Genomic DNA, 20020 nt, shown 5'->3' on the forward strand with positions numbered 1-20020 from the left:
ATTGTCGAGCGTTGAGGTCGACCGCTTGACTGAGTGGACGATCGTTGACATTTGATTGTCGAGCGTTGAGGTCGAACGCTGACTGAGTGGACGCTCGTTGACATTTGATTGTCGAGCGTTGAGGTCGAACGCTGGACGCTCGTTGACATTTGATTGTCGAGCGTTGAGGTCGAACGCTGACTGAGTGGACGCTCGTTGACATTCGATTGTAGAGCGTTGATGTCGAGCGTTGACGCTGTACGACTGACTGAATGGACGCTCATACACATGAGTTGGCGAGCGGTTGAAACCAAAGGGAGGCCGAACGGCCGACTGCTTGAACGCTCGTACATGGATTGTCGAGCGGTTGAAACCAAAGGGCGAACCCCTTTGAGGCCGAACGGCCGACTGCTTGAACACTCGTCCATGGATTGTCGAGCGGTTGATGTTCTGGGTGTTCTGGGGCGAACATCTACCAACGGGAGTGTGTCCCTTTGTTCGATGCACCTGGGTGTTCTAGGGCGAACATCGGCCAGCGGAGTGTATCCCTTTATGCACGTGTTGTTCGATGCACCTGGGTGTTCTAGGGCGAACATCGCCAGCGGGAGTGTATCCCTTTATGCATGTGTTGTTCGATGCACCTGGGTGTTCTAGGGCGAACATCGGCCAGCGGGAGTGTATCCCTTTATGCATGTGTTGTTCGATGCACCTGGGTGTTCTAGGGCGAACATCGGCCAGCGGGAGTGTATCCCTTTATGCATGTGTTGTTCGATGCACCTGGGTGTTCTAGGGCGAACATGGAGAGGGACGTTCAAGGGCGAACGTCGAGAGGAACGTTCAAGGACGAACGTCGTGAGGGACGTTCAAGGGCGAACGTCGAGAGGAACGTTCAAGGGCGAACGTCGAGAGGAACGTTCAAGGACGAACGTCGCGAGGGACGTTCAAGGGCGAACGTTGCTGATTATTGAGAGCGGAGTGGACGAACGTCGTTGGGGATGGTTTGAACGTTCGTCCCATTATTGCCAAGCTGCCTAAACCAAGTGGAGTGTCGAGCAGTGTTTGAACGGTCGTTGAAATGGTTGGACGAGCGCTCGTTGAAATGGTTGGACGGGCGCTCGTTGAGGTGATTGGACGAGCGGTCGTTGAAATGGTTGGACGAGCACTCGTTGAAGTGGATGGATGTTAATGACGAGCGAACGGTGGAACGTTCTGGACCGAACCTTAATGACGACCAAAGCAAGCATCAGCTGTAGTTGAATGGACGAGCGCCTGCAGATCTGAGGCTGAGTAATGGACGCTTCAGGACGAACGGTGTTCATATGTCCGCTTTTACGTATGATTATCTGCACTGTAAGAAACAATACTAATCCTATAGGTGAGATCATTTGGTCAAGTTGCAAACCTGATGGCTGAACGTTCATTTGCCCGAATGTTGTACTCTTGAGGACGAACGTCTTCTGTTTGAACGCTCGTCCACGTTGAGTGTCGAGCCTGCGAATCCAAGGCCGAGGACGAACGATCCGAGGCGAACGGCTGGTGGCTTGAACGCTCGTCCACAGTCTTTGTCTAGTGTTGGAATTCGAAGGGTGAGGACGCTCGCACATACTGATGGTCGAGCGTTCGAGTATATGCGAGGCCAAACGCTAGAGGCCGAACCTTGATGATAAATGAAGTGACGAACGCTCTAGACTGAACTTGGATGGTCATGCAAAGTGACGAACGCTCTGGGCTGAACGTTGATATTGATTGCTGAGCGTTCGGTCCAGAAGGCGAGGTCGAACATCTGATAGCTGGAACGCTCGTCCACGTTGAGTGTCGAGCGTTCAAATCCGAGTGCGAAGACGAACGGTTGATTGCTCGAACGCTTGTCCAATGGCGTTGTCGAGCGTTCCAAAATGAGTGCGTGGACGAACGTCAGTGACGTAGGCTGAGTACAAGACGTTTCAGGACGAACGTAGTTGGCGTACGTTCCAGGACGAACGTAATTGGGGACGTTCTAGGACGAACGTAATTGGCGTACGGTTGGCTGAGCTTGGGGACGCTCCAGGACGAACGTTATTGGCGTACGCTAGGCGGGCTGGTTAAACTATATGGCGAACGCTTTTGAAACCGAACGTCTGATTCCTTGAACGTTCGCGTGGTACGTGTGGTCGAATGCTTGAGCGTCCTCGTAGCTGTGAGGCCGAACGTACACGAGGCCATGGCGGGACGTTTCAGGACGCACGTCCTTGCCGAACGCGAGACAAGTGGCACGCTCGTACAGATTTTGAATGGACGGCTGGCGTTTAAAGTTTGGGGAATAGAAATTGGGTTGGATGACGTGGAGGCAGAACCGCATGACGCGTGGATGACGCGAGTGTTGCGGAAGACGTGGATAATGGGTGACAACCGTCTTCTTCCCGCCTCTCTGCAACATCTATCTTTACCCCAAAAAACCCTAGAATCAATCGCACCGTGGAACGATTGGAGACAGCGCAAATTGGAGATGCAGGTGTTGCCACTGGTGAAGGCGGCACTTGTCTGAGTCGAGGCGGCGATGGAGGATGATTTGGTGGTGCCCCTGTGACAGCAGCGCCTGGTGGCGCGATGGAGGCTTTTCTGTTCTTAGTCTCAATTTGGGGATTTGGGGATTTTCGGTGCTCAATCTCGATTCTGTTCCTTGGGGTTTTGATTCCTGTGTGGAGAGTTCGCCATTTCGAAGGCGTGAAGATGGCATTGACAGCGATGCAGTGATTTGAAAGAGCGGCGGCGCTATGAGTTTTTGGGTTGCGATTTGGGAATTTAGGGTTCCCGTCGTTCTGCGATTTCTGGTGTAATTGGGAATTTGGGAAATTAGGAATTGTGTGGCTTTTGTTTGTAGAAGGAGAAGATACAAGGGTTCCCTGGAGAAGATGGTTGCACGTTTTGGGGTTCTGTTGGATTGAGAAAATGGTTGTTCCTAATCACAATTTGGGTGCAGATTGCCATGAAGAAGGCACGATTTCACGACGGCGTTGTTCGAAGATTGAACTAGGATATGCGAATCGAGTTTTCAGAGGTTGGGTTTGATCTTTGTGTCTTGAATTATTGCGTTTCAGTGGTTCAGGTACAGATTTGTGGCTTTGATCTTCGCAGAGGTGTTCACGGTAGCGTTAACGGCTCGCGGAGGAGATTCCTTGTGGCGATGCTGCAGTTTTATTCATTGAGGCCGAGGCTCCTCTTGTGGCTTCTTTGGGTTGGCACTCGGCCCCACGGTGGGCGCCAAAATGTTTCGGTGTACATTTTCCTGTGTGTCTCTGTTGCTCCTGGATGTCTGGGATGCTTGCATTTCTTCAACTGTTGTCCTTCGTATTCACCAAAGGAGGGGGAGGTACCTGCAAAGATACTCCGACGCTCAAGTCAGATGTGAGTTATGGAGCTGAAGCTCTCAAGAGAGTAATTGGGTACTGCTCTGAAATATTATTCAGGATCTCTAGAGCATAAAGAGAACGTACCTGGACTTGGGTCCTGTCACTGTATTTATAAGCAAAATAATAATAACCACCTTACCTAAAAGTGTGGTTAGTGGCTTTGACTGATATTTTAACTGTCTAAAATATCTAAGATATTTATGTTATTACATAAATATCCTTACTACATAACAAGATAATATATTATATGTCATTCTTTTAAAGAACAATCCACCATATTATTATTAGAATTTAAGATTTAGGATGTATACTTACTTATACTTTTATATTTTTAAGCTGATTAAACTTTCATGCATGGAAATTTTTTTAAGAGTTTTGAAAGTGAATTTTTCTTTCAATAACATTCATCAAGAACCATTTAGTCATTTGTGAGAAGATAAATGCTCGATATCTCTCGGTAACATAATGCTCAAATACTCCTCAGCGTCTTGTCACATGGTATAAAATCAACGCTCCAAATTTCAAATTTCAGTAATATATCACTCTAAGACTCCTCGGCGAATTACGATAAAAACAGTTGTCACGAGTAACTAATTCAAGTAAAAAATCATTTAGATAAAAACAGTTGTCCTTAAAAATATTAAATTGAAGTAAATAATCATTTAGATATTCATATCTTTTTGCGTAAAACTAATTTTGGTTTCAGTATTTTTAAATTAACCAAGTTAGTTTCAAAATATTGAGTCATTTATCTTTATTTATAAAGATATAGAGTATTTTTTACTAGAAGAGCAATATTTTATAATAATTATTCTTATCATTTAAATAATAAATCATAAAAAGATAATGATTCGTGAAGAAAATTATTAAAATCTACTTTATTTTATATATATATATATATTATATATATATATATATATATTTATATGTATATTATATATATAATATTATTTTTAATTGATGTAAAATATCTATGATAGTGTAGTGTTGTTATTCTTTTAATGAAATTTATATCGCACAATTGGAGAACAAATTGTCATTTTAAGAAAAATAATTTGTTAGAATTTTATATAATCCTGTTAGAATTTATAATCAGTAAAAGAGAAGTAAATGAGTTAAATTGTTCTTTTAAAAAATTATACTAATTTTTATCATCTGAATTTTATTTAACACATTTTTATTTGATTGTGTGAAGTAAGATATGATAACGAAATATGTTATTTGATATATAGGTGGCAGAATTGTTTACGTACTCCTTATGAAATATTTTTTCCTTAATTTTTCTATTTTTAAAACTTGAAATTATTACAACTTTTATTTTTAACATTTTTTTAAAACCGGTAAATAATACTTATGTTTAACATTTAAAAGGATCTTAACGATCTCAAATTTTTAAAATAACACACTCAATTGATACTTTTCTATCATCTAAATTATTTAATATATGAAATATATATTGTTTTATCTTATTTTTATATATAATCTTTTACATTATCTTTTACTTATTCTATCATGAAAAAGCTTTAAACATATATATAAATAAACAAATTCATATGCACAACACATTCAATACTAATATCAGAATATACAAACGTGCAGACATTTTCGTGTTCTTCACTTGATTGAAGAAAGTTGTCATCCGATAGAGAAAAAAAGCTTTATCATTGTGTATGATTAAAAGCTTTTCTGCATTTCATTGGAAGAACAACAACAAACACTAAGAAGTTGAGAATGAAGAGAAAGAGAACAAGTAAAAGTGGTGAAAAAGGTGAAAGAAAGGAAAAAGAGTACAAATTGAGTGATTTACCTGATGAAAGAAAGGAAGGAGAAGACAGACTGAGTGATTTACCAGATGAAGTTCTTCAACACATAATAGAGATTTTGCCAACAAAACAAGCTATTCAAACTTGTGTGTTATCCAAACGATGGGAGAACCTTTGGAAAAGCCTCACCACTCTAACTTTTGAATTCTTCAATGGAGGAATTCGCAAATACAACAGATATGTCAATCATATTCTTTCTAATCGAAATGATTCTATTTCCCTTCACAAAATGTTTTTGACATATTTCAATTTCACTACACCAAAAGTCCTCAACAACGCCATCAAATATGCTTCAGAACACCATCTCCAGGAGTTGACACTCTTCATGGATATGAAGTTCAAACAAACACTTAATTCTTTCATTCCCCTCGTTATCAACTGCAAATCTTTAACTCTTCTTGTCATTTCCAATTCCTCTTCTGTCCCCTTGACACTTCCACCATCTTTTGCGATACCATCTTTGAAAACCTTGTCTCTCTACAATGTCGTTTTCACAGGAAGAGATGATAATAACTGCGTTGAACCCTTCTCAGAGTGCACTTCGTTGATCGATTTGCACCTTGAACGTTTCATGCATAGCCATTCAACACGAACTCTTTGTATATCAAACCCTACCCTTTCTGTTTTGAATATGAAAAACATACTTTACTGGCACGATTTTGAACCTAAAATTGTGCTTTCTGTTCCGAAACTCGAATCGATCACACTCGAGAATAATAATTTTTCCATGTACTATAAACTCTCTTGCACTTGTGATCTCCCTCTCTTGACCGAAGTGAAAATCAACAACCGTGTTCGTGTAGATCCTTCCATCATCGTAGATTGGTTACAGATCTTCTCTAACGTAAGAACGTTGACAATTTGTTCTGGTACCCTAAATATGCTAAAGGTAACATATTTTTTTGCTTTCATTATTATCTTTATTAATGTTGAAAGAATCTTTCTTTAAGAATTTATAATTTTCTCTCTAATTATACAGGATATATGTCTGGATACATTGGAAATTCAACCTCCTCGCTTTGCTAGATTGGAATCATTGAAAATCGAAATACAATCTGGAATGATGATGTCTAAAAATGAATTAAACATGGTACTAAATTACTTAGTACTTAATTGTCAAACAGAAAATGTTAAGGTGATAGAGTGTCGAACATAATAGTGAATTGCTTATGATGTTTCCTTTGTAGTTTTACATTGTAATTGTCTTGACTATGGTGTTTTGTTTCTTGTCTTTCTTTGAAAGATGATAAATTCCAAGAAACGATCACTCTTGAAGAATGCATATGAAAGTGATTTATACTTAAGCTATTTGATGCAATTTTTGTGTGAATTATTTATATTTATAAACAAATAAATGATGGAAAGATGAAACAAAAGATATTTAATTGAAAAATGTAAATATTCAGGATTCAATGTACCGAAAAAGTTTAATGAAAAACTTAATTACAGATGTTCAAGTTTATCGAGAATTAATTAAACTTTTTTTTCAGCCTGTTTGTTGGAGCCTATATGTTGTGTATAGAGATGCGAAAATTTTAAATACATTAAATATTATGTTCTTGAAATATGCAGACAAACAGAAAGTGAATGCAATATTTCAACAACTAAAAAAAATAGAAACAAATCTATTGGTAAGATAGGAAATATAAGAATATGATTGTGAATTTGAAATCTGAATTTGTGCAATAAATCCCGTTTAGTGGAAATAATGTTTGTGCTGGTATGTGAAAAAAATAAAAAAGATTCATTAACTACTAAAACCTTATTAAGAAAAAGTTGTGCGTTTTAGTATAATGTCTTGTGAAAACATTCAAAAAAACTCAATTGGCGAAGAAAATATAAAAGTAAATGACAGATATGAAGGCTTAAAGGGATATTCATATCCATTTGGCTTGGCCTACGGATGTTGGATCTTTCATTTCGGTTTATTTTTTTAACGTTTTAATTATGGTAATTCAATTTTCACGGTAATTCAATTTTCACTAAGGACAATTGTGAAATGTGGTGGTGTAGGTAGCAACATCCTCTGAGATTTTGTTAGGAAAAAACCGTTTATTAATAAAATAATCACTTATTATAAATTAAGTTATAATCTATTATTTTATGTCTGAAGTTTTCTAAAAATATTACAAAAAAATACACTCAAGTTTGGATCAAAGTCTAGGTTTTTATTTTATGATTAAATAAGCTCATGCATAATTCGTATTTACAGAAAACTAATTCAAACAAGAAAAAATGTAAAACCATTTCACGGCCAAAATTCAAAGTTTACCGAACTCTTCAATCTTCTTGATAAGTTTTTGATAAGAGACCACATATAAAAATAGCAACAACAGCAAAAAAAAAAAAACCAATAGAAAATTGTTGTGCAAATTTAACAATAGTGGATCTACATGGTCATTATCAAAATGATAATTGTTCCACGAGCAATGTTCAGACCATTTCAAAAAGATGCAACTGAAAAATAAGAAGCCCGTTCATACCCATAAATAGAATTTACTTTTGAATGAAAAAAAAATACACAGGTAGAGATGTTGTCAAGCTGTCAATAGTTCATCTTACAACCTTATAAGACGCATGAACATAAAGGCAAATAGTTTTTCCCTGAACAGGAGAAAAATGAGTGCTATACGAAGTTTGTCTTCAAATCATGGTCTGCAACATCGCAATACAATCTAGATTTGCGATGAAATCTAAAACTGAATCAAATACTAATGTATATCCACATTGACGTTCAAAGCCCTGCTTTAGCATGTCTTCTGAATGGAACACAGATAATAGTTCTGTAACTGCATATTGGCATCCGTCATACTCTGACTACAAATTCCTTCAAATAAAAGGGAAAAATCTACCCTGGAGGTCCACAAAACCTAACTACGAGATTTGCATTTTTCAAGTTGCAACAAAACCAAACTTCAGTCTGCACGACTGCCACTGCTACTTGCAGAGGATCTTTTGCCAGTATATTTCTGCAACACATTAAAACAAAATACGTTACTATCATTCAGGTCAATGATACAGATAAAGTAAATGTTGCTTGTGCTTGACAATATGCAGAAAACAAATTAAAGGGGCAAAAAGTAAAATGAAGAGAGCCAATTTAAGCGTAAGCTTACCTGCTTTCCAATGTTGAATGGTATGTATTTGTATTTGATCATGTGTGCAATTTGGCGCCTCATAGTAAGGACAAACAGAACAACCCAGTAACAGAGTAATATTGGCCAGAACACAGGAACATCAAACACAGAAAAGAAAGTCATCATAAATGCTATGCAGAAAGCCTTTGTGAAAGAATACCTGCAACCAATAACAACTCAAATCATTACGCTCATTCGTCAACCATGATTTTTTTTAAACTGTTTTCAACAGACACAGGTGGGCTTATAGCATGTTAATATCTCACTATTGTAAATGACATTCCTTGTTAGACATATGTAAAGGGATATGGATTAATGGCAGCACACTATCTCAAAAATGGATAATTAAACAAATCAACTCACGCCACCATACTCATCTATGAAGTTACTCCAGTTATACAATATCAATCATCAATTAGCCAGGTTTTGCTCCATATACCTCAAATTTCAAAAGGGGCAAGGGGATATTCACATATTTTGTTAAGCAATAATAGTTCCCTGATAAAATTTAGTCATTTGGATTTTTAAAACTAAATCTTTGACTAAGCATGAAATTTGTCAGGACAAATAGTCATGTGTTTCAAAAGATGTAAGTGATTATTGACACAGAATTTCGGTAATGGCAATCAAATTAATTGAAGAAGCACAGCCAAATTGTATGATTCATCATGCAACAGATATGGTAAAAAGTGTTCAATATGACTGATAAAACCAGGAAAATAAGTAAGACATGAAAGATAAACAACAGTTTGTTCAATAGAGAATAATATAAATAGAAAATTTATTATTCATGTAAAATTTTAAAAAGATAAAATATTGTTCCTATGCAATTATCAGCTTCTGTATGCAATGCTAATGACTAAAAGTTTGGAGCAAAATGTCTGTGGCAATTAACTCATACTATAGAGAAACATTTTCATCATAGCTATCACCTCTGTAAAGCTTACACTACCTCTATAAAGCTTATTAGCGTCAAATGAAATACAGAAATGACTCAGAGTCATATTCAGGTAACCGAAATGACAAATGAACATTACAAAAATTACAAGTCAATTTTCAATGAAAAAGAAAGACAAAAGTACGAACAAATATAGAGGCATTGAAGCATCAGGTCGGCAAATACAACGAAGGAGTTCATATCAAACTATTAACATGAACCTCACATTTGATCCAGGTTTAGCTTCAAAATTATTAAAGCAGGTTTTGCGTCAGCATAAGATAATGTTCGTGTTTTTATATGTATGACAATGCTCATGCTGTGTTAAATGTTAACAACCATACTATACCACCCACACAACAAAATTCCTAAATTACCAGAACTTAAACTCAGGCAGTCGGCGAATGAACGGTTTGAACTCGTCAGAACCTTTAGTCGGCAGCAAAGGCCCGTCAGAAGGCTCCATTTCAGGATCGACCAACGGTGACAGAAACCCAATCAACAGATTCAGCAGGTAGATGCCCAATCCATAAGACACGATGTAAAATCCCTGGACATAAAAAACCCGCAAAACAAAGATCGACACAATAACCAAACTCCCAATCCATCTATACGTGGCGTGTGGCGTGGATTTATCCAGATAATATTGAAATAGCTTCGCAAATTCCTGCCACTTTTGGTTCACGGGTGCAGCAGCCGAGGCACTGCTGCCTCCAGTTCCTTCCATTCAACTCACAATCTGCAAACAAAAAGCCATACACGAGACTTACAAACAACCAATTCATTCCAAATCTGACAAAAATATAAACATAAAATAAAGGTGCACGCTATCTAATTTCTTGCACAAGCAGACACACGCCAATTAAACGACACTAAATTTACTTGCATAACGAGAAATGTGTAGTTTATAAATCAGAGGTTCACATTCTAATAATCGTAACGTTTAGTTTACATAGATTCCGATTAGAGGAATTAAAGGAGAGAAAACATGCGTCGTTTTCATAGTTGGAATCAATATCTAGTGTTCTGGTGGCGGTATTTGCAGAATCTGAAAACCCTAAAATTTTGGAGGATGGAAATGGAAACTGCGAAAGAGAATTGAAATATGGCGAAAGAATGAGAGAAGCGAAATGCATCGAAGAATTGGAGCTGACCTGCGAGGACAATTTAGATCTCCAACACGAATCGAAGAGAGGATTGAATTGATGGATGACGAAACCCGCGCTTTGCAGATCTACAACGCGATTCCTATTTGGGCCAGAAGTTTTAGTTTTTTCTATTTTTATTTATTTTCCTCCTATTGTCGTTTTTAGACTTTTATATATATTTTTTATTATTATTTTGGGAAGAAAATCGTTAGCCGAATCTTAAACGGCATATCTGGTTTCAAGGGATTTTATTTTACTTTTTTTTTTATCTGAAACGAAGGGCTCGTTGCTATTCGTCTGTGATGTGATCATAAAGAAACGAGCTGAGGAGGTTAGCATCCTTGAAGGGCGTGCAACGTGATGTGTTGTTTAACTTAATGCTGTAAATTTTATACTATTTCATTTAAGATTATTCAACTTCACCTCACATTGATGATTTATTAATGCAAATTTTCAGCAATTTTTTTAGAAAAATATTAAAAAATACTTAAACGCGTAAAAAATGAAATGGTGGAAGTATTTATTCTCTCTGATCCATTATTAATAGTGTCATTAATTTGAAAGATATTGAAAATGATGAATCCCATAACTCAATAAGTGCAAGTCATCAAAATTCGGGTTGCCGTAGCCATGCGCTGACTTTCTAACATTTTTTAGTTCACTGCGCTCGTGACATGTTAGTTACTGTTGTAATAACGGATAAAAAAAATTATATTAATCAAAGAAAAAAATTAATATAAATTTAATTAAGAATATTTTAATTAATGCATTACTTAAAATTTAATAAAAAAATTATGTGGATAATTGGGTAGGGTTTAATAGTGTATTATAATGTTTTTTTTTTCAAACTTTTTATCTGTATTTTTAAATATTGTGGTGGCATGAATTTTGTCCCCGAAACTAAACATGAGAAAGGAGAAGTATTTTATTTAATGTTCATAGATTTTTCGTCATGAGCTCGTCACGAATTTATGTATTTAATTTTATGAATTGGATGTTTTGCAAATACTTTTACGAATAATAATGTTTAAGATTTGGAAAAAATAATAGAAAAAATAACATACAAATTTAATGATAAAGATAAAATTAAAAGTTGATAAAATATTTGAATATAAACTATTGTTATTATTGAAAGACAACGTCTGAAATTTTGAGACTTAAGATTTATGTAGTTGTTTATAATTTTCAATACTTATAAAATTTAAATATAATATTTATTCTAACCCAAGTTTCAATTCTATTGTAAATTACAAACATAATATTCATATACCTATTTTTTATAATTACCTGATAACTTTTCTGTAATCTTTACTGGCAATAATCTTAATCTTTGATTTCCATCGATCGTAGCATCATGAACTTCATTTTCTAAATGATACTAATAACTCATATACAATAATATATTTTTAAAAGCTCTTCAAATTCTATATTTTATTTATCATTTTAATAAATTAATAATACAGATGTATTATTTAATATTAATGAAAAAACATTAGAATCAAATGTATAATTTAAATGAAAATGTAAAAAAAAAAACAATCTAATTCTTAAATTAAGTATCATAAATGTGACACTTTAACTAAATTTGGAATTATTTAGAACGTTCTCACTTTGATAAATACATCATAATTATAATGTTAGATAGTACATTGCTCATATAAAGAGCAATTTTTCTTTGTTTTTTTTTATTTTCTATTTCAGTCCCTCGTAACATGTTTCACCATGCATACAAAACTGAAGAATTATTATTTATTTTTAAGTGAAAAAGGTACACTAATTATGATTTACACAAACCCACGTGACCGACATGAAAATGACACCTGTAGAATCATTGTAACCTTCTCTCGTACTAACCGCACCCACTGCTATTTTCTTTTCTTCTTTTTTTCCTTTACCTTTTTTTTCTCTTTCTCTCAGCCAATTTCTACCTTCAGTAATTTCATTACTTCATATCTTGTCTTATAATTTTAAAAAATCCGATAATATTAATTGAAAAAGAAAAAAACATTTTTATTCAATCAGACTTTTTTTATATTCTAAATATTTTTTCTATAATTCTATTATTGAGTTTAGTGAAGTCATAAATTTGTTAAATTTGAATACCAAATTTTAGAATAATTTTGTTTTCTGGCTTTTTAAATTAAATTTAAGATAAATATTTTAGGAAAACTATTTATTATTTCGATAAAACTCCAAAATAAATAATTGTTTAGATATAAATATGACTTGTTTGCTAAATTCTTTCTGATTCTATGCAGATGGTGATTATTAGTTAAGAACTATTTAATTATTTGAATTTTAAGTTTTGTTGAGTTTTGTTTTGTTTAGTGATTTGTTTTTTTAAAGTGTTTTGAATTTGATATTCTCAATAAGTTGATGTAAGGACTAGGTTGTGTATGTTGAGGTGAAGTTAATTTTTGTAATTTTCATTATGTTATTAATGAGTTTATTGTAAATATGAATATTTATTGAGTGAGAGGGGATATTTGAACACATGAATATTTATTGGTATCGATCAATCATTTAAATTGTTTGAAAAATATATTATTATAATGTTTTCAAAAGTATATTTGAAATTGATTAATTATGTTGTTAAATTTATTTTTATGACGTTTTTACTCAAACGGAAAAGTTTGGCTGAAAATAAAATAGTAATTCATGAAACTACATTCTCGGTTTTATTTTAACTAAAAAAATGGAGTTGAAACTAATTTTACTGTAAGCAACGTTTATTTCAAGTTAATGATTTTTTTGTTAAACAAAAATAACATTACAACTCAACATTAAGTTCCTTAATTTTGGTTATTCAAGTGATTTGCGATGATAAACAAGGACGGATTTGAGAAGATATGTCATTTCCATATCCTCACAGAGAAACAAAGAAGTCAAGAAATGTAACTTTCAAACATATAATTACCAACATAACCTCTAGAAAAAAACACTTCTCTAAAAAAAGAATAACAATAATAATAATAATAATAACTATTATAATAGTTTTGTAATTTTAAATAATAATTTTAATTTCATTTTAATATAATTCTTACTATGTACATTTAAATTTATATTGCATTTATTTTTAAAAATAAAATAGCAATCATTTAGTTAATTATTAAAACATTTTTTAATCTATTATTTAGATCATAACTTTTTTTTAATTTAAACAATCTCATTCTCGCTTTCTTTTTTCTCAGGTCCGTTAAATCAATTTTCAAATCCAAACACACTCATATGACCATTAATCTAAATTTAATTATTTTATAAATAAAAATAATTATTTTGTCGTTTATCATTTTAAATTATTATTTATTTATAATAAAAAAATACACATACGTATGCGTAGTACATGCATTTATAATAGTGAGTGATATATAATGGAGCTCATAATTATATTAAATTTCTTAAAAAGAATACGGACGACAGTTTGCATACATTGAATGTGTGTATGCACGTGCCCAATTTGTTTTTATAATAATATTTACATAAAACACACACAAACTAAATATACACAAAAAAGCACGTGTAACATATTGTTTCACCAACTAATTTTCACAATTTTAGTAATTTAATAATTGATGATGAAGAAAAAAAATCAATATTTAATTGTTTTCATACGAAAAATGATAAATTTGTGATACTTTTAAGACAACAAAATTATAAATTATGATTTTTTCAAAGTTTTAGTCATCAAACTCCTGTACCTAATGGATTATTATAATTTCAGAATTTCTTATACAGCATTATTATTACTATCTATAATATCACGGTGGAAATAATGTTATAATATAAGATCTCGTATATCACCTAAATCTTTGACGATTATGCCGTTATGATTTAAAGTAATTTATTAGTGATAAATATTGATTTTCATGAAAGCTACTTAATCAAAAAGATACACCACGTTGCTCGTAAGAGAAACGATCCATAATATAATAATTACGTTATGGATTATAAGTAAGGTTTTAAAATCATGATTAAATTACTAATTGCTTATGTTTCAAAGTTAGTTATATAAAGTTAACATACGTAGCAATAACTAATCATATTTATTTGTAAGCATCAAAATGACAACATTAGGATAAACAGAATTGGAACCCTCCGACAATTTATTTCAGCTGTTTTTTTTTTAAGAAAAAAATAATGAAAGTTATAAGTATTAATTAAAAGAAAGATATTACATTACAGAGATACGAAAACATTGTTGGAGTAAATGATACGCAAAACTGAAACACTTGTGCTAGTTGAAGAAGATGTTGTGTGGATGGAGACCAAAAAGATGAAGATGTTTTGTAAGTAGATATTTTGCTTAGGTATTTTTATTTTATTTTATTTTTTTTGTTTTGCTTTTTACAAAAGGTAGATTCAGATCCTTTGAGCACAAAGACAAAATATAAGACGATTATTTTATGAATTGGCGCGCAGTTTAAAAGTGGTCACAATTATTACGCGTAATTCGAAGCATACGAGAAAACAGCCCGAAAAAAAGGACCGGGCCAATTGGAAGAAAGGAAAAGTGCAGAATGGTGCGTCCCACTCGCTCCAGTTCGATTCTTGTGGCTGAGGAAGCCAAACTAATCAACGCCAATCTAATCCATCCCAACCACACTGCATCGAAAGATCAACGCTCAGATTTCTCCCACACACGCTCGACTCAACTACGACCAACATCTCACCGTTGATTTAATGCTCTCGTACACTTTTCCTTCTTTGTCGTTATTTATTTCCTTCATGTCTTTCATTTCTTTGCTTCTCAAACTCAGTGCTTCTCTTCACAGTTTCGCCGATTTTTCTCTTTCGCCTTTCTCACTTTTGAAGGTACTTACTTACTGTGCGGTTTTTCAATTAATTTGTTCGTTGAATTTGTTGTGAAATTCTGTTGACTGCCTTTTCTGGTTTGTTTTTGTTGAATTCGGTTAAACTGGAGTTGTTTCGATTTTTGATTTCACGCTGAAAGATGTTGTTACTAATATGTATTCGATTATACGGTAGTGATTTCTGTGTCGGGATGGATAGAGTTGGATTTTGCTTACTTCGTGTGCTGGTGTTGAGTTCTGAATCTTGCGATCTAGTTTTGTTCGTTTTTCTGTAGCTGCTGCATGCGATGAATTTTTAGTTGTTGGTAATTTATGTTTTTTGAAACATTCGTGGATAGGGGAAATTGGTGGTGTGTTGTTTAAGGAAATCTATCAATCATGATGCCTGATGATACTGCTGCAGAAGCATGTCATGATGGTGGGAGGGGTGAAGCTCAACCAATGAACAGGAACCGGTCGGCGTGGATGGCTCATTGGATGAAGTCAAGTTACAAATCAGCATCCCCTGCTTGCAATCGTTTGGGGGTAGATTGTGAGCTGAATGAAGAGAAAGAAGACGGCGGTGCTGAGCAGCATGGTTTGCTTGGTGGGATAGATAGTTCTATGCACGCTGGAGTTGTTGGAGAAGCAGTTAGGGCCACAAGTGTTACCTTCAACAGCGAGGAAGACAATGAAAAAGCGAAGAAGGCATGCTGTGATTCCAAATCATTTCCTACACTGAAATTTACTGGAAAGTTGGATGGAAAATTGCCTCTGCAGAGGGAACAGCACGACGAGGAAGATGGGAAATCTGAAACTGAACCCTGCTCTGGAGATGGCAGTGTTTCTCTCAACAGAGCTGGGACTTCCCGAGCAGGCTTATCATCAATACCTGCACATGTTCCTCTGAACATTGAAACCGTAGTAAAAGAGTGTCAAGTGTTGTCTCAAGAAGTTTTACCGTCAGCTCTGCTGATGAAATCTCCGTGGGATGTTGAACAGCAGAACCTCACTGTTTCAGCATCACTATGGGATGATTTTGTAAAAGCAGCTTCTGACGACAGTTGCCAACTGGACGTAGCAAAGGGAAAGCTGTGATGTCCCAACTCACGCATGAACCGTTTGAAATCTGTCAATCCAGCTACAATTTAGCAGCCAGAGGGCGATTCGAAAGTTCCAAATATCATACCTTTTCGTCTCTTTTAATCAGCGAGAAGAAAATGAGCAGCCTCTTAAATCCCCAAAGATCCTTTTTTCAAGGTGGATGCAAGGTGGTATTACTCGTTTACCGCATGATTCAGCAGCTGGTAGGGGCGATCGCTTATATTTTGTTGGTGGTAAGCAACATGAGATTGAAAACTATGTTTCTAATCCAAATATTACGTGCCAGACTGAATCCTCCGAGGCAGATAAACTACAAAAGTTGTGTGGACTAAACTCTGTGGTAGACCAAATTCCCTGTTCTATTCATGATGTGGAGTCTATGAAGATATACACCAGTATAGATTCAGTTGAAGAATCGTCTAGAGGACGTCCCAAAATTTCCCAGGCAACTCACCATATTCTAATGTCAAAAACACTGATGTTACCTTCTCTGACAGAGGTCAGTTCTTCAGAGAGCCAATAGCACCTATCAAATTCAAAGGAAACGCTTTCAATGAGATCCTTGATTTCTCTCCACCCACGAGTGGCCATGCTCTGAAGCTGGAAGGTATAGGAAGCTCCATAAAGAATGGAGGAAAGGAAAATGTCCACGATTTCAAATTTCCAACATGCCTAAAGAATGAGTCATCTGCTGAAACAGATACTATGGACATCGATGCTTTACATAAGAATGATATTCTCGGTATGTATGCACACTCTTGAAGGATGTGCCATATGCTATACTTAATGCTTCATTTAATTTTCAGATATTCTTATTTTGATTAATTGAATACATAATGTTAATTATTTTTTTTTTCAGTTAACTTTACTCCTAGTATTAGTTTTTGGAGGATGATGTTGTGTGCAATTTGGTGGTTTTTTGGCTATACAGCTGATCCTTCTTCCTGTTGTCTTTTTCAGGTGATGTTTCATTCCAAACAAATAAGGTAATGTTTCTAATTATAATTTGATCTTCTTCCTACAATGACATCAAATTTTCAATCGTAACTTTCTTTCTCAAGCATTTGGATGATTTTAATGCATTTTTTTTCATGATTGAAATTTAGGTATATTTTGATGAGCTTACTCATAAATCTATACAGAAGAGAAAAATAAGAAGAAAAAATATAATATATTTTTAAGATAAAATTAACTTATGTATGAATTAATTTATAGATATTCTTATATTAATTTCTCTAAAAGATAAGTTTAAGGACTTACGTATCAAGGACTAGCTTTTTGTGAAAAATAAAATTGTCATTTATTTATACATTCACATTGGTTATGATGAATGCTGAACAGTGTCATACCGAGAAGCAGCTAATTTGAATGGCACTGTTCCTTCGAACCTAGACTTTTAATAATACACACATGCACCAATATATGTCTTCATTCGCATTTGTAGTTGATTATTTAACAACCACGTGCCTTGTAAAATGTGATACTATATAAAATTTTGAGAGGCTAATTAGGTAGGAGTTGCCAAATTCTTTTATTTTGTAGTGCTCCAAGGATAGTCAAAATTCGCTCACGTCTAAAGTTGCAACAATTTCTTCCAGAGAGAAAAACCTAGCAAAATCAATGAATACAGCTATACCAGACATGAACGAAGAGCCTTGTGACCTTCTTGCTGAGGAGGGTCCTGTGGTTGATAGGGAGGCTAGCACATCACGAACCCACAGCCTTGAATTGGATCACTTTCTTTCTCATGCAGATGAACATGTAAGGTCAAATTCTGGCAATAGCTCTTTTGGATCAGATCCTAGCAGCAGATGGGTCAAACGACTCAAGTTGGGCACATTGGGCTCTGCTCATGGGACTGAGGGTACAAGAATAGGAGAACCTTTCTCGCATGAAAAAGCTAATAGTATATTTGGCAAAATTATGAAAGATAGCAAACTCCGTTTGGAACCGAAAATGATATATCAAGCTGAAGGACAAATGGTGCCGCATATACCTGTAACAGTATCAACAAATGGCAAGTCCACTTTAACTGAAGCGAAGAAAACTGTAGAAATTACCCTTTCACATCCCTGGATTCAGAGATGGAGTCATAATCGTGCTGCTTCTTCCCAAAAGAGGCATGAATTAGGGGAGCTTCATGAACAAAAGTCTTCAAATGGCGTGCTAGAAGAGTCTCAAAAGAAACAGTTTCCGAGCATTGCTGCCATGGCTCTGATGGGAAAGGCAATGAATAGTTTGAATCCATCCGAGCTTATGAAAAAGGGACCAGTGATAGTTTGGAATATGAAGGGGTTTTGAAATCGTTGGCCATTGTTGATATAAATTTTCTATGGAGTTTATGGTGGGTGGGCGATTCTCAGGATTAGTCCAAGAATACATATAAGATTTGACATTATGGCTGCTTACTGCTGTACTCGAAGTCTTGGACAAGTTAGAAATGCTAGGGGCCGTGTGTAGCCACAATAATGTTGAATAGTTGCTCATCTTACTTCCATATTCACCTCAGATTTGGCTTAGTCAAAACACAATATAAGCGCTGCATGCATCTGAAGTAGTTATGTATCAGAGCGTGCATTTTTGTGTATGTATAAAATTATTATGCAATAACTCAGGATGGGAGAAATGTCTCAATAGGGATTGAATCCTTTCTTACCACCCAAGTCTACTGCCAACTTAAGCATATATCGTGGTGAAGGAGTTCATATTGGGTTCAAATTTTCATTCTGAATAATAGCTTCTCAATGCAATGATGTTGTGCCACTTTTTAAGTAAAAAGTTATTTACGATTACATAGCAAGGAAGAATGAAAGAGAAAGGACCCTTACCACCATGTTTTCATAGTATAGATTCACAGAGTTTATACGTGATTATAACCTTTATCTTACAAATCGATTTTGTAAAATTAAGAGATAAACCACTACCGGACTAATAATACAAAAAAGTACTCCTAACTCCTAAGATTGAAATTCTCAGTCACAGTCTACTTTAATATAAGCGATTTGTAATTAACTTATCGAAAGGAAAATAAAGAATCACAATTTTCGGTTGTTCAATAATGTTTTCAGGAGTAACCTCAAATTTTAATTAAATATTTTATGAAACGGCTAACCACCTTACAAGTGAACTTTCTAAGAATTAAAATTAGTGAAACATAAATAAGTTATTCAGAAAATATATACACTCGTAATTAAATGTTTAAATATTATAAAGAATTAAATTATAACGTACTTTTGAAGATTTTTATAAGATAAAAAGTTTCACACCATGATTTGGAAGAGAATGGCTTTTAGCACGATTTCATTTACTATGGTGTAGGGAAGACCGAGAAAAGGTTTGAAACACAAAGTATCCCTATTCCCAAAGGATAGAAAGACATAAAGCATCGGAAAGAAAAGATGGGAACATTTGTTTGCAGAATCTAAGAGGAATTTGGTCCATGATACAAAAAGCCATTCATACCCTATTGAAAGTAAATGGCATCTGCATCCGTCTTTTTTGTACAATCTACGAATTGCATACCTACAATGTCTCCACAAACAAAAATTAATGTAAGATAGAACACGACACCGCAGGCTAGCCACTGAATGAATCATACAAGAATCATAATCGTCTTTATGCAAGTATCCATTTTTTTTAAAATAACAAAAATTGCTAAGAATAATCAACATGCCATGTGAACTTTTTTCTGATGGCTATTGAATTATTGGGTC

General features: G+C 34.7%; 3 protein-coding genes across 3 annotated transcripts; 2 read left to right on the forward strand and 1 right to left on the reverse strand.

Moving 5' to 3' along the window:
* Window positions 1-7671: 7671 nt before the first annotated feature.
* LOC124831572 (protein RER1B-like) lies at window positions 7672-10572 on the reverse strand. Its single transcript, XM_047305600.2, has 4 exons — window positions 10420-10572; window positions 9643-10004; window positions 8308-8488; window positions 7672-8160 (listed from the first exon to the last, which is right to left on the reverse strand). Exons 2-4 carry the CDS (start codon window positions 9990-9992, stop codon window positions 8107-8109), a joined length of 585 nt encoding a protein of 194 aa, XP_047161556.1. The 5' UTR covers window positions 9993-10004; window positions 10420-10572; the 3' UTR covers window positions 7672-8106.
* Window positions 10573-14866: 4294 nt separating this feature from the next.
* On the forward strand, window positions 14867-16301 carry LOC148202071 (uncharacterized). Its single transcript, XM_088109515.1, has 3 exons — window positions 14867-15101; window positions 15186-15225; window positions 15628-16301. The coding sequence occupies exon 3, from the start codon at window positions 15666-15668 to the stop codon at window positions 16299-16301; it is 636 nt and encodes a 211-aa protein (XP_087965641.1). The 5' UTR covers window positions 14867-15101; window positions 15186-15225; window positions 15628-15665.
* On the forward strand, window positions 16264-19070 carry LOC124831571 (protein PHOTOPERIODIC CONTROL OF HYPOCOTYL 1-like). Its single transcript, XM_047305599.2, has 3 exons — window positions 16264-17049; window positions 17268-17293; window positions 17850-19070. The coding sequence occupies exons 1-3, from the start codon at window positions 17013-17015 to the stop codon at window positions 18606-18608; spliced, it is 822 nt and encodes a 273-aa protein (XP_047161555.2). The 5' UTR covers window positions 16264-17012; the 3' UTR covers window positions 18609-19070.
* The last annotated feature ends 950 nt before the right edge of the window (window positions 19071-20020 follow it).

Source organism: Vigna umbellata, chromosome 3 (assembly GCF_029865625.1).
Source record: "Vigna umbellata cultivar VRB3 chromosome 3, Vumbellata_1.0, whole genome shotgun sequence".
Classification (NCBI taxonomy): domain Eukaryota; kingdom Viridiplantae; phylum Streptophyta; class Magnoliopsida; order Fabales; family Fabaceae; genus Vigna; species Vigna umbellata.